Genomic DNA, 13289 nt, shown 5'->3' on the forward strand with positions numbered 1-13289 from the left:
CGTAAGGTGTCCTTTTTTTTTTTTTCCCCCAGTTCAGTTCAGTTCAGTCACTCAGTCATGTCTGACTCTTTGCGACCCCATGAATTGCAGCACGCCAGGCCTCCCTGTCCATCACCAACTCCCAGAGTTCACTCAAACTCACGTCCATCGAGTCGGTGATGCCATCCAGCCATCTCATCCTCTGTCATCCCCTTCTCCTCCTGCCCCCAATCCCTCCCAGCATCAGAGTCTTTTCCAATGAGTCAGCTCTTCACATGAGTTGGCCAAAGATTTTCCCTTATTTAATTGAGTTAAAATGTGTTTGAGTTTGACACGCAAGGAACAGTGTCGTAGCATTTAGGACATTCACAACATTGTGCAACCACCGTCTCTGTCTAGTTGCAAACATTTCATCACCCCGGAAGGACCTCGTTGTATGATTCCACTTAAATGAAGGATCTAAAGGCATCAACAGTCGACTGCATAGAACCGGAGAGCAGAAGGGTGGATGGCAGAGGAGAGTGAAACAGGCAATTGCTTTTCAACAGGTAGAGAGTTTCAGTTACGTGAGATGGAGAAGTCTCGCGGTCTGCTCTGCAACATGATGCCCGCAGCAGAAGTGTACTGTACTCTTACATTTTTATCAGGAGGGTACATCTCATGTTACCACAAAAAAAAGGAGGAAAATCCCTTAGTCGTGAAGCACGCAGTCTCCAGTGCCCCCTGACCTAACTTTTTGTCTCTAAACTTTCCTCTTCTGGACATTTCGCATGAAGGGAATCGTACAGCCGGTGGCCTTTTGCGTCTAGCTTCTTTCACTCACACCATGTTGTCGAGGTGCGTCCATGTTGCGGCCCACATCAGCCCTTCACCTTTTCTGGCTCGGCGATACTCCACTGCGTGGGTCCACACGGTTCATTTCTCCATCAGCTAGTGGACATTTCCCACCCGCTGTTGTGAATAATCCTGTGTGCACGTATATTGGCTAGAGTGCCTGTTTCTCCTCCTCATTCTTGCCTAGTCCAACTCTCTTCATCACCATTTTTTCTCCCTGGCCTGTGTGTATGTTTAGAGGAAAGTCTGTCCAGGGAGCCAGTCTGTCTCCTGCTGCCCAGCTCCCGGTGTCTCCCTCTCCCGTCCATTTTCATCCTCTGTCTCCTGGGCTGTGTATTTGGTGATTAATCCCATTTTGTCCTCAGATAGTTGGCATGTGGTTTACATGTCTGGTGTCTGCAGTGAGGACCTTCACGTCAAGGTCCGCCTCAGGCTTTCACCCACTCAGGCGGCCCACGCCGTCCCACCCGGCTCTCAGAGCCCGGCCAGCTGGTGACTGACCCCCGTCCTCTCCCACTGTCCCCTCTCTGCAGATGACGTGCTGACTAAAGACGCGGGTGAGTGTGTGATCTGCCTGGAGGAGCTGCTTCAGGGGGACACGATAGCCAGGCTGCCCTGCCTGTGCATTTATCACAAAAGGTACGAGGGAGCTGGCAGGCCCGGCTCAGCCACACCCAGACCCCAGAGGGCTCCTTCCCTGTGGTGGGAGGAGAGAGCCAGCCGTCAGGAGGACCCTGGGCGGCCTCGAAGCAGAGGCCAGCCCGCGGGGACGTCTGGACGTGCGGGGCGCAGAGCCGGGGAGGCCTGTGGATCCCCGGCCCCCTGGAAGGTTGGGTCTCCGTGTGTCTCCAGGAGCCCCCGCTGCTCCGCAGCGTGCAGACCCTGGTCTGTGGCGCGGGGCCTGCACGGAGGGAGTTGCTGGCTGCCTCGGCCCCAGGCCCCGCCCATATTCACTACCTGTGGGGCGGGCCCCTCCATAATAGGGCCGAGATTCGTCCTCGGGCTCCAGCTCCAGCCTGTGTCTAGTTTCCACCTGGAAAGAAGACGCCTCACTCAGGCCGCCACTGCCCTCGGCCCCTCGGCCCCGGAGCCGCTTCCTGACGCAGGCTTTCCTGAAGCCTGACTGGGGCCGCCGGCCCCGGGGCCACACGCGGATGCGGCTGGTGCGGGAGGGCGCGAGTGAGGGCCGGGGAGGGTTCGGGCCCGGGCCCAGCGCCAGGCCGCCCGCGTCCAGAACTGGGGACGGGACTCTAGCTCTCGGGGAGACACATGCAAAGAGCCAGTCTGGTTCCTGCTTCGAAAAGACAGGCTGGGACAGCCCTTTCTGTGACTCCAGGACTTCACTGCCGGCCTTTGCCTGGCGCTCCTGAGCTCCACCCCCCGGGCCACCTTCTCCCGGGAGGGCTGGCTGCTGGCTGACCACCACAGCCGGGCAGAGAGCCTCAGGAGACGGCACGCTCAGGGCGCTGCCCAGCCTTCCTTGCCCTTCAAGCCTTGGAGACGGTCGCCTGGCCGCCCCTCGCAGCCCCCCGCACTCGCCGTCTCTCTGGTAGTTGTGTGTCCTCGTGCTCCACGCCCCCGAGGCCTCATCCTTTTCGAGGCCGCGCTCCCCGCTTCCTGTGGGCCTAGGCCCACGCCACCCCGCCTCCCGGCACGGGGCCTCCGGCTGAGCCAGCACCCATCTGAGTGCTCTGCTCCTTCCTGCCAGTAGACAGTGGGTGTCGGGTCCTCGCGGGTGAGACGTAGGAATCCTGCTCCGAGACCGCTGCTCAGCCGGTGACGCATCCCCCTTGCCGTCTCCCCGCTCAGTTGCATAGACTCGTGGTTTGAAGTGAACAGATCTTGTCCAGAACACCCTGCGGACTGACCCTGCTGGGCTCGCTTGCTGACTCCTCTCAATGGTGAGCCAGTGATTGGGGCCCTGGAGTGGGGAGGGCGTTGCTGAGCTGCCCTCACACACCGCCCCCCCTCCCCACTGAAAGGGGTCGAGGGAAGACGGTCTAAGCAGCAGTGCTTCTGTGAGGTGGGAGTGGTTCCTGGGAAGCCTGAGAGTCCACTCTTGCATGGTCGTCCAGAAGAGTGGAGGTGGAGTTGGGAACAGATCAGTGTGATCCAGACGCTGAGGGCAAATCTCCCTGAAGGAGGTTCAGCAGGAGCCTCACAAAGTGCTGAGTGGGGGAAGCCTGGGACCAGTGCTGTGCCTTGTGCTCCCTGGGCTGTGGAGCAGGTCCTCACCCGGGTGGGGGTGGGGGGTCCTGCTTCTTTGGGGATGGGGACATCTCGCTTGCACTCCCACGTGGACATCACGGTCATTGAACAGGACCGCGCATTGTCCCTGCAGCACTTGTCAGCAGTCACCTCACCAGATTCTTCCCTCCTCTGGCCCCCTCCCTCACCCCCTTCAGATGAGTCAGACTTGGGGCCCCGCCACCACAGCCCAGGTCCCTGACTGCACTGCAGGCCAACCCAGCCAGCTTCCTCCCCAGATAGGGGAGTACCCATCAGGTGGTGGGCATTTCCCACCCTGTAACCATTGTGTAGCCCGTGTGTCCCTCGGGCACCTTACTTTACTGCTGAATGTCCTCTCCTGTCTCCATCCTACTTGTCCCTTCCGCCAAACAGACAACACCCCCAGAGGAACCAAAACCCACCTCATCTCACACCCAGGGGTTCAGGGCCCTCTTTCCGTTCTGTCTTTCTCTTTCTCGCTCTCTCTTCGTCTCCCTCTTTCTCTTGTTTTTTTGTTTTCTTTTGTTCTTTGTTAGGTTTGTTTCATTTATCCCAAGTAAACTCCCAGAACAGCTGACGATGTCAAACTATTCAGGGACACTTGCTCTTTTTACCTTCTCCTCAAAAACTGAGGACGTGGGGTGAAGAAAGCACGAGGGGAAGAAAGAGGCAGAGGGCATGGAGCCTGGCACCGGCTGCGAGTCCCGATTCCCAGCATGACGTCCAGTTCGGGGGCGCCCCAGCCTGGCCTCTGCAGGACACACACGGCCGGCCTCGGGCCCACCAAGCGCGACTGACATCTTCCGGTCCCCACAGGGACAGCCAGGGCCCCGTTCCTGAGAGGAGGCTTCAGACACTGGGGCAGAGCTGAGCTGGGGACAGCAGTGGGAACAGGGCGCCCTCCTGCACTGACTTCCAGAGAATGGTCCCCCTTTCTCCCCGAGGACACCAGATTGGATGAGAGCCACTTTGAGAGAAGAAAGAATCACCCACTATCCTTCCCCTCATCCTCATCCCAGGAGGGAAAGGGCATTTTCTTTTTCACTTTTGAAAGGCATTGTGGGTCTGTCTCTAAAGTGTTTACAAAAAAAAAATTATAAAAAAAGCAAAAAGTCTAGTGTCGACTGGTGTTTTCCCTCGTGATGTTTACAGATCGCTGTCTGCTGCCCGGCCAGAACCCACTCAGTGACAAACGAACAGAGCCGGGTTCTTGCCAATCAAGTCCCAAGGGCGCGGAGCGAGCTCACAGCCCTCCTGTGCCCGGCATCCAGCAGCCTCTCCATCAACCACTCTGCCTTGGTTTTTTTGTTAGTTCGATTCCCCCCCGCCATTTTTCTGGCTTGATTTTGCACTTTTCTCCCCTGGGGACCCCAATATCTTGACTTCATTGCCAAAAACAAGTCCATCAGGACCTTCTCCCCCTTCTTCCCATTTCTCCTTCCTACTTCCCTCCTGGTTCTGGTCAGTTCCGAGGATTTAACAATCACAAGTGTCCTGCAAAAATGCCTGAACGTTTTTCCTAGACCCCTGTGTATTTTCTTTTTTCCAGAAAACTTAGACAAACAAAAGACTAAAAGGATATGTACAGCTGCCCCTGTTTTCAGGCATTCTGTTTGAGAACATTTTAGCTGTTGATGTTCACATGTGACATCAGTTCCGGCAAGATAGGTTTCTGTATTTATATATTAAAATCCAAAACAAAAAAAAACCTTATAAAATGTTTAAAAAAAATGTTCAAAGCTGGGGGAAAAGGCTTTCTTCATTAGTCAAGGTGTTTTGATATGGTATTAAAATAATGTCTAATAAAAGATGCACTGTGTGACTTCATTTTAATCAAGTGTTATTACACAACCAAGAAGTGAGTATTGAAGGTCTCTGTCCCTGCTCTCTCGCCCACCCGCCTTAGCCTTCCTTCAGGCTAGTGTTGGGGCTACTAGTGTGTCAGCAGGGATTCATGGGTGAGGGAACAGGGCAGGGCAGGCTGGAGTCCCACAGGTTTACAAACCTGCTCAAGCCTCATGGAATCTATCTGCCGTCACCCATGGCATGGTTGTGACAGAACTTTTCTGGAAAAATCTGCTGGGCAGGGATCTTGTAGCCGGTGGAGGCTGTAGGGACTCGCGTTCTTCCAGGCATTACCTCCCCCCCCACCACCATACTTGGCTCCCCATTCTGCACCCTGCCCTTCCTGTTGCTCCGGCTGAGTCTCCATGCTGACTCACGGGCATGCTTCATTGAGGCCCAGAAAGAGGCCTTGCTTTGGAGCTGAGCCAGCTCAGAGCCCTTGAATTAGAACCAGCCACTCTGGGCTCACCAGAGTTGGCACACCTTGGGCAGAGTGGGAAGCGTAGGGCAGGGGGTACCAGTGCCCACCTGGCCTCTGTCTCTGCGCCAGACCCGCTCCTGGAGAGGCACTGCAGAACCTGCGAGGGCAGCCCAGGAGGGGGACACATGCTCTGCCGGCCTCCAGCCCCCTGCGTGTGGGCTCTGACCCCACCAAGGCCCTGCAGTCGTGTTCTGTCAGATGCTTGCTGAAGCACCTGCTCTGTGCATTGCAGGCTGGTGGGCAGCTGTGAGCCAAGGCCCCAGCATGTCCAGCGTTCCAGAGAAAAACTCGAGAGGAGTTTGGGTCCAAGCTGGTGGGGTGGTGACCCCGGAAACCTGCACTTGCCATGGTGACAGGAACCTGGGCTCTAAACTGTCTGTATGGGGCTTCTCTGCCTGGCAGAACCATGTTTGGGGAAAGGACTCCCATCTAAACCTCAGATGCCCCACAGGTGAAGTGGGAACAAAGTCACAGCTCAGAGGTCACCGTGAGGGTCAGAGAATCTGCCCAGAAGCCTTGGCACATGCATAGCAGGCTCTCTCATGGCTTTGTCACCACAGAAAGCACTGTTCTATTCACAGCACCTCCTGCTTCTGCCTGGCAACTGTGTCTCCCTGTTCTATATTTAATTCCTCCAGCAAAGCTGGCCCTGAACGTCTCCTTGCCTGACCCCTAGGCCTGCAAGCAGGGGGGAACCATGTGCCCACCTCGGTGGCTTAGACCTGGCAGCCTTGGCGGCACCCTGGGTGAGCTGGGTGAGAGGAGGGCTGGAGCCCACGCCCGGGGTGCTATTCCAGGCTCCTGTGCTGGCGTTTATCCCACCCCCAGGGACTTCACTCCCACCCGGCTCACTACAGCCCTCTGCTGGTGGCCGTGTCCTCTGAATTCAGCCCCAGATTGCCAGCTTCTGGGCGGGGGTGGGATGGGGTTGTCCTGGCTTCCCAGATGGAACTGGTGTCTGTCATCCTCCAGCCAAACGGTTCTCCCGAGTTCTGCCTTTCTGAGGGCTGGGGGAATTGGCAGGAACTAGGAGGTGGGTTCCACCCACTCCTTCTGCCAAGGGCTCAGCACCCTCGGCTGTTCAAGTTATGTCTGAGTCTTTGTGACCCCATGAGCTGTACCCCGCCAGGCTCCTCTGTCCATGAGATTTTCCAGGCAGGAATACTGGAGTGGGTTGCTATTGGAGGATTGCCAAGTGGATTGCACATTTGGAGAGGGTGGCTTCCTGAGCAAAGGGCACCTCACTAAAACTAGTCATCTAGTAATCCCAGGCAGCACTCGTGGGACTACCGCCTACCAATGCGGGAGACATAATGAGACTCAGGTTCAATCCCTGAGTCAGGAAAATCCCCTGGAGGAGGGCATGGCAACCCACTCCAGTATTCTTCCCTGCAGAATACCATAGAGAAGCCTGGCAGGTTATAGTCCGTGGGGTCCCAAAGAGTCAGACACGACTGAAGCAAGTTAGCACGCAGAGTAGCCATTTAATCATGTCGAGGTTTTTAGGTCCTTATTCCTAGGAAACATGCTGAATTGTATAGGTGAATGATGTGAAAAAATTTGTAACTCAATTCCAAATGATTTTCCAACGATACACATGAAGCAAGCCAGGTAAGAATATTCATTGTTGAATCTTGAGTGAACAGTGTGCTTGTTCTTTCAACTCTCCTGCATGTTTGGAGCTTCTCCTTATAAAGAACTGTGGGGAAATGGCCATTCCCTGAGCACCTACTAGTTGCCAGGCACTGGGGGGTGGGGTGGCACACCAGGGAGGAGCCTTGGCCCTGCAGAATGCTGCCCCTGGAGGACTGCTGGCGGGAGGCAGCCTGTGTGGAGGGGAGGCACCAGTGAGTTCATGTGGCTGATGGTTAGAGTGTTGCTGTTTCCTTTATTGGGGAGTGGGGGGGACATGAAACTTGCCCCACACTACCCCTGTTACATCCAAGGGACAGAAATGTCAGAAGAGCGAACTCGGGGCTCAGCCTGGTGTTAGCAGAGGAGTCGTTCGAACCAAGCTTGTCTCAGAGGGGCTGCCTCTATGGGGTGGAGGCAGGGTCTTAGGAGGATAGGAGTGAAGTGAGTTGGGGGGTGACGCTGGCTCCCCTGCACCCCTTGCTCAGCCTCTTTCCTGAGGGCCAAGGCTACCAGGGAGGGAGGTGGGCCTGCACCAGAGGCTCCTGGGACCTGCAGGTGGGTGGGAGCTTGGAGATCTGTTTCCTGGGCTCCAGGCATCTGCTGTACCCTGGGAAATGGGGGGCCCAGAGCTTAGAGCTGTTAAGTCCCTGCGAGGGGAGCAGACACCCCAGGCGGTACTGGTGTCTGAGCTTTGTGGTGTCAGGCGCCCTCGCGTGGGCTTAGGGGGAACAACTACCAGGCACCCTGGACAAGGAGCTCTGGCTAGAAATTGTGACCAAGCCTGGGGCAGGCCTCAGGGGGGACAGAGCCTGACACTGAGAGTCAAGAAAGCTGGTAGAGAAACATACCACACCGTGGACAGATGTGGGACCAGGAAAATCACTTCCATTTCCAGTGCTTGGTAGCAGCCACTTGAAGGACATGATCAGAATGTTCTAGAGCCCAGTCTGGGGGCTCAGTGGGGGAAGTCTCTAGTAAGTGAGGATGGCCACGGTTTAATCCTCAGGTCCTGGGGTTCTCACGGGCAGAGCAACTGGGACAGGGACCTGAGTCCCCTTAAGTGACATTCCTCCTGCAACCTGAGCACTGTCCCCTCCTCAGGCTGCAACAGGTCAAAGAGCAGAGGCCGGGTGAGGGATGAGGGCATCACGGAAGGACAGAGAATCTGGAGGAGGAGAGGTGGGCAGGCACAGGAGGCCATTCACAGCTGCAGCTTGCTCATCTCCAGATAGCTGCAAGTGGGGCTCAAGTTTATTTGGGGTGGGGGAGAGCACAGGATTGAGAACGTGGAGCAGAACGTCCCTTCCCCACCAGCAAAGGGGCGTTCCCCTCACCAGGCAGATGGAGCTGGGCTATGGGTGCTGCGTCCCCAGCTTTTGTCCTCCTGTCCTGGGCTGTGGAGGCCGAGGAGAGGAGTGGACCTAGTCTTTGGGGTGACCCATGGTGCCCACCCAGGCCCGGATGTGTCAGAGCAGAGAGGAAGCTGCTTCACTGGGAATGACCCCCAGCAATTTTATTGAAGCAAAGGCTCCCGAGGACAGCAAGAGAGCTGGGGAGAAGCCAGAGGCCTGTCCAAGCTTCTCTCTCCTCCCCATGGCCTCAGGTGCGTTTAAAAAGACAGGTGAAGACCTTTCCAGCTGGGGAAGACCCCTGCAGAGTCTGGGGGCTTGAAAACAGGCTCCAGAACGGGAGGTGCCACTCTGGGGGGGCTTGTGGGCCAGGTGCCCAGAGCCCCTCACAGCACCTTGCCTGGGTTCATGAGGCCTCGGGGGTCCAGCGTGGCCTTGAGCTGCCGCATGGTCTGCATGCCCACCGCGCCCACTTCCTCGAGCAGCAGCTGCCGCTTGCCCAGCCCGATGCCGTGTTCCCCGGTGCACGTGCCGTGGAGCGCCAGTGCGCGCCTGGGAGGCAACCGGAAGGGATCCTCAGCGGGAGCTCCACCCCTCCCCCCTCCCCCCCCCCCCCCCCCCCGCCCCGGCCCCTGTCACCGCCTTCCTGCCCTGCCTCCCGCTTCGCCCTTACCTGCCCAGCTGCTCTGCAAAGGCCTGGACCCTGAGGAGCTCCTCAGGGTCCTCGGGGTCTACCAACAGGATGCAGTGGAAATTCCCGTCGCCCACATGCCCGACGATGGTTCCTGGGGGCCCAGAGGACAGAGCTGTGGCCCTGGCCTCCCCCGTGCCCTGCCCCACGCACCCGCAGGGGGCTGGCGGAACCTGTGAGTCTCCAGGCCTCCAGGTCCTCTTTGGTCTGCACCAGGATCTCCGGCAGCCGGGAGATGGGCACACACACGTCGGTAGAATAGCCCTGAGTTGTGGCAGCTCCGTAAGCGATCCCCCCTCACCCGGCGTGCCCAGAAGGTAAGGGGTCAAGGCTACAGATGGGCTCAGGGAGCTCGGCCTCTCGCATGCATGTGTCTGCTCCGTCTCTAAGCCTCAGTTTCCCCTGGGGAGCAAGAGGACTGGCCCAGATAGGTTCCCAGGGCTCTCCGCCTGCTCCCCACCCCCAATCAGGTACCCCAGCATTGGCTGCCTGGGGCCCTGCCTCCCCTTCCCGTAAGCTACCACCCCCCCCTTCACCACCTATTCCTCCAGGAAGTCTGCCTTCTGTGTTCAAACTCCTAAGGGCACCATGCTGCCACTGCTCGGTCCCTGCACCCAGGGCCTGGCTCAAGGAAGGGGCTCCCTCCCAAGGATGTGGCAGTCTTGCCCGCCAGGGCCTCGGCTGGCCACCCTGGACAACAGGGTGCCAGGCTGAGGAAAGGCTCCCGCCTGCATCCCAGCCTGCTCACCTTGCAGCCCGGCCGCAGGGCCAGGCTTGCGTACCAGGCGTTGTGCCGGGCTGCCCAGAGGCGGCTGCGCTCCTCTGCCTCCTTGGCCCAGGAGAAGTGGGAGCCTCCGTTATGACGGATGATCTCCTCTGTGGGGGACGGGGGGAGTTACACCAAGCTCTACTCTGGGGGCAGCCTGTGCCCCCTGCCCACAGCACCCCCACACACCTGTGCGCTGCACCTGCTCTGCCAGCGCCTGCTTGGAGCCATGGAACTCGAGGAAGAGCGTGGGTGCCACGCAGCAGTTCAGCTTGCTGTGCCTGTTGCAGGCATCCATCATGACCTCATCTAGGAACTCTGGGGCCAAGGAGAGGCCAGGTGAAGTGACGCTTTAAAGGGGGCCTCCCCCGGGGAGCCCACCTGGACTGCTCACCAATGCGGGCCACAGGTACTGCAGCCTGGAGGATGTGTACGGTGCTGTCCACCGCCGCCTGGACGGTGGGGAAGGCACAGGTGGCGGCCACAGTGGCCTCAGGGACAGGATGCAGGCGCAGAGTGGCGGCTGTGATGAGACCTAGCGTTCCCTCGGAGCCCACAAACAGCCCGGTGAGGTTGTAGCCGGCTGCGCTCTTCCTGGGCCCGGGGACACAAGGCAGATGAGCGCCCAGGCCACATGCCGCCAGATCTCTGGCTAGAGGCCAGAAGGGAGTAGAGCCCGAGGTCTGGGCTGCCCGCCCTCGGCGCAGACTACCCCCCAGGCAGCCGCTCCCCTACGTGCCTGCTAAGTCGCTTCAGTCCTGGCCAGCTTTCTGCGACTCCGTGGACAAGGCTCCTCTGTCCCTGGGATCCTCCAGAGCCCTGGAGGGGGCTACCGTGCCCTGCTCTGGGGATCTTCCCCGCCCAGGGATGGAACCTGCGGCTCCTGGGGCTCCTGCCTCGCAGGCGGATTCTCTAAGCCTGAGCTGCCGGGGAAGCCCCGCCGTTCCCTGGCACAGCCCCCACCACTGGACCACCAGCTTGGGCCACAGGACAGTCTCCTGTCGCGCCTCTCCCGGGGCCGCGGCCGGGAGAGGGCGCTCACGGGAGGCGCCGGCTTGTCCCGTAGAGGGCGCTCACCGGAAGCGCCGGCCGCGGCCCGCGGTGTGCAGCCGCTGCCCGCTGGGCAGCACCACCTCCAGGTTCAGCACGTTGTCGCGCATGGTGCCGTAGCGCACAGAGTTGGTGCCCGAGGCTCCGGTGGCCGCCATGCCGCAGAGAGAGGCGTCTGCACCTGGGTCTGGAGGGCAGAGGGCAGCTTGGGGCCCGCAGAGGGGTCCCACCGAGCCTCAGAAACACCCCCCTCCCAGGGAGCCCGCCAGGCCCGGGGAAAGACCCCAGCCTACCCACAGGGAACCAGAGGCCGCGGTCCCGCAGGTGGGTGTTGAGAGCTTTGCGGGTGACGCCGGGTTCTACCACCACAGAGAAGTCTTCAGGATTCAGCTCCAGGATTCGGTCCATATGGGTCAGGTTGATACAGACGCCACCCTGGCGGGAGGCATTCAAAGGATGGCTGCCCTCGGTCTTCCTCCAGGAGGACCTCAGCTCGTGGCCAACCTCCCAGCAGGATGGCTGGTAAGGGGCGCTGCGCCTGGTGGAGGAGGCCGCCGCCCCTGGGACAAGTGTGACGGGAGCGCCCGGCCCGCGGGGGAGGCCAGCCGCAGGTACCTGGACCGCGCAGACTCCACCCTCCAGCCCGGTGCCTGTGCCGAAGGGGATGATGGGCACGCCTTGGCCATAGCACAGGGCTGCCAGCCGGCCGACCTGCTCCACATCCTGGGGCCACACCACGGCGTCCGGAGGCTGGCACCTGCAACCAGACCCTCAGCAGTGTAGGGGTGTGTGGCACCTTCAGGTCCTGCTCGTGTTTGTAGGTACTGCAGGGCCTGAGGCTGCGCGGTGGGTAGAGAACACCCTTCTGGGGGCATAGAGGAGAGGTGGAGAATGCCGGAGCGCCCAAAAGGGGGCCGAAGACACTCCAGGACCCTCGCTCCCGGGGGGTTCTGATGTGGAGGGGAACACACCTGTGCATGGACTCATCGTGCCCGTGCTGCTCTCGGACCACAGCCGCGGTGGACACGTGCGGGCTCCCCACAACTGCCTTCAGGGCCTCCACAAAGCCCGCGCCGAGTCTGCCCTACAGGGCAGGAACACGCGTTGGCAGGGTCGCTCAGAGATATCTGGGGCCCTCTGGCTGGTGGAGGCACCCACAGCCCCGCCCCACGTCGGCCGGGGCCTCCTAGGGCTCTTCGAGCCCTTCTGAGTATTTCTTCCCATTTTACTGACGGGGAAAAGAGGCCATCGAATCCATGACAGGACCTGACCTAGAACCAGCTTCCTGCCTCCCAGGCATTCTTTCAAAATGTGTGTGTGTTTCGGAGCCCCAAAGGGGCGCTCTGGAGTTGAAACCCTCCAGGCCCCCTCACGGTAGACGCTGGGGCTTCAGCCCCCCTCACTCAACGCCCACATCTGACATGGGGTGAGCCCAGCGATCCTCCCCCGGAGATCTCCGAATGCTGGGGCAGCACGGAGCCGGGCCCCCCACCCTCTAAGGGGACCCTCCCCTCCTACCCACCTGCGTCCCCCTGGAGCAGTAGCCCCTCCAGGAGAACAGTCCCCAAGTTGCAGGCCGGAGCAGGCTGGCCATAGCTGTGCAGTCTCCAGTTACCACCCCGGGCTATTGGTTGTGCTGGGGGCGGGGCTGCTTAAGGTGGTGCAGCCTTAAGGTGGCCCTGCCAGACCTTGCTGAGTCAGTACTTCTTGAAGGAGAGGTGAGGTTTATTGAACCAAAGGGAAACAGAACAGCAGCCACTACCTTACTTGAGATTATGCAATGACTTCTTGTGGTCCGAGTACCCAGAGCTCCAGCCAGGCTCAGGGGCTTGGCAGATACCCATCGCACAAGGCCCAGCTCCAGTGTCACAGAGTGCGTCTTGATGGGGCTCTGAGAAGGAAAGCGCAGGGAGGCTCTTGGGGCATGGGGTGGGCTATTGCAGTAAGGCAAGCCAGGAAGAATTCCTGGAAGAGGAGTCCTAAGGAGGAACAGCAATTTACCAGGTAAGTGAAGGAAAAAACAGTTGCATCCCTTTGTCTCCACTCTCCCACTGGGCATATCCCAGGATCTTGGGGAGTGATGTGGCTGCTGCTCTTGAAGCTATTCCAAGCTTGGTTTTCCTTCTACAGAAACTGAAAAAACGTGTTGTAACTTTACTGAGATAAAGCTATTCTTGTCTTTGTTTTCCTTCCCAGTCAAACCAGGAATACAAACTCCTACTTGGGTCTTTCTCCCCAACCACATTTGAAATGAATCCATGTGTCCACTTTCAATGTGTTGCTTAACTGGCTTATCTCAAAAGTTGTCTGTTTGTAACTTCCCTGGTGACCCAGTGGTTAAGACTCAAGCTTTCCAGTGCAGGGGATGCAGGTTCAACCCCTGGTCAAGGAACTAAGATCCCACATGTCACACTGCCAAAAATTTTAAAA

The 13289-nt window shown here is 59.0% G+C and overlaps 2 protein-coding genes across 8 annotated transcripts in view; one reads left to right on the forward strand and one right to left on the reverse strand.

Annotated features, from left to right (window-relative positions):
* ZNRF1 (zinc and ring finger 1) overlaps positions 1 to 4837 on the forward strand; it is an 86847-nt gene extending 82010 nt beyond the window's left edge. Inside the window, exons 3-5 of one of the 3 annotated variants that reach the window (XM_052655490.1) lie at positions 1347 to 1452; positions 2623 to 2714; positions 3638 to 4837. In XM_052655490.1, the coding sequence (XP_052511450.1) occupies positions 1347 to 1452; positions 2623 to 2680 (164 nt within the window). In that variant the 3' untranslated portion in view covers positions 2681 to 2714; positions 3638 to 4837. Of the gene's footprint in view, positions 1 to 1346; positions 1453 to 2622; positions 2715 to 3578 lie in introns of all 3 variants that reach the window. The other 2 variants (XM_052655488.1, XM_052655489.1) reach the window with 2 other exon arrangements.
* A 3475-nt stretch (positions 4838 to 8312) lies between these two features.
* LDHD (lactate dehydrogenase D) lies at positions 8313 to 12464 on the reverse strand. 5 transcript variants are annotated; one of them, XM_052655695.1, is made up of 11 exons: positions 12382 to 12464; positions 11831 to 11943; positions 11475 to 11616; positions 11153 to 11294; positions 10887 to 11046; positions 10204 to 10403; positions 9999 to 10127; positions 9792 to 9919; positions 9217 to 9307; positions 9026 to 9137; positions 8313 to 8904 (listed from the first exon to the last, which is right to left on the reverse strand). In XM_052655695.1, the coding sequence occupies exons 1-11, from the start codon at positions 12451 to 12453 to the stop codon at positions 8739 to 8741; spliced, it is 1455 nt and encodes a 484-aa protein (XP_052511655.1). In that variant the 5' UTR covers positions 12454 to 12464; the 3' UTR covers positions 8313 to 8738. The 5 variants fall into 5 exon arrangements, 4 of the variants coding, with proteins under 4 accessions (XP_052511655.1, XP_052511654.1, XP_052511656.1 ...); XM_052655694.1 differs by having other exon boundaries at positions 10887 to 11064; XM_052655696.1 differs by having other exon boundaries at positions 10887 to 11064; positions 11831 to 12000; positions 12382 to 12449.
* Between the last annotated feature and the right edge of the window lie 825 nt (positions 12465 to 13289).

Source organism: Budorcas taxicolor, chromosome 18 (genome assembly GCF_023091745.1).
Source record: "Budorcas taxicolor isolate Tak-1 chromosome 18, Takin1.1, whole genome shotgun sequence".
Taxonomy (NCBI): domain Eukaryota; kingdom Metazoa; phylum Chordata; class Mammalia; order Artiodactyla; family Bovidae; genus Budorcas; species Budorcas taxicolor.

What these genes read in the sequence shown, in the direction of transcription:
- LDHD (XM_052655694.1), bottom strand. Translation starts at nt 12,453, where the DNA reads ATGGCCAGCCTGCTCCGGCCTGCAACTTGGGGACTGTTCTCCTGGAGG. An exon ending in ACTGCTCCAGGGGGACGCAG is followed by an intron (nt 11,944 to 12,381) that starts GTGGGTAGGAGG and finishes CCTGCCCTGTAG; the next exon opens with GGCAGACTCGGCGCGGGCTT. An exon ending in GGCCGCGGCCGGCGCTTCCG is followed by an intron (nt 10,404 to 10,886) that starts GTGAGCGCCCTC and finishes CCCCGGGCCCAG; the next exon opens with GAAGAGCGCAGCCGGCTACA.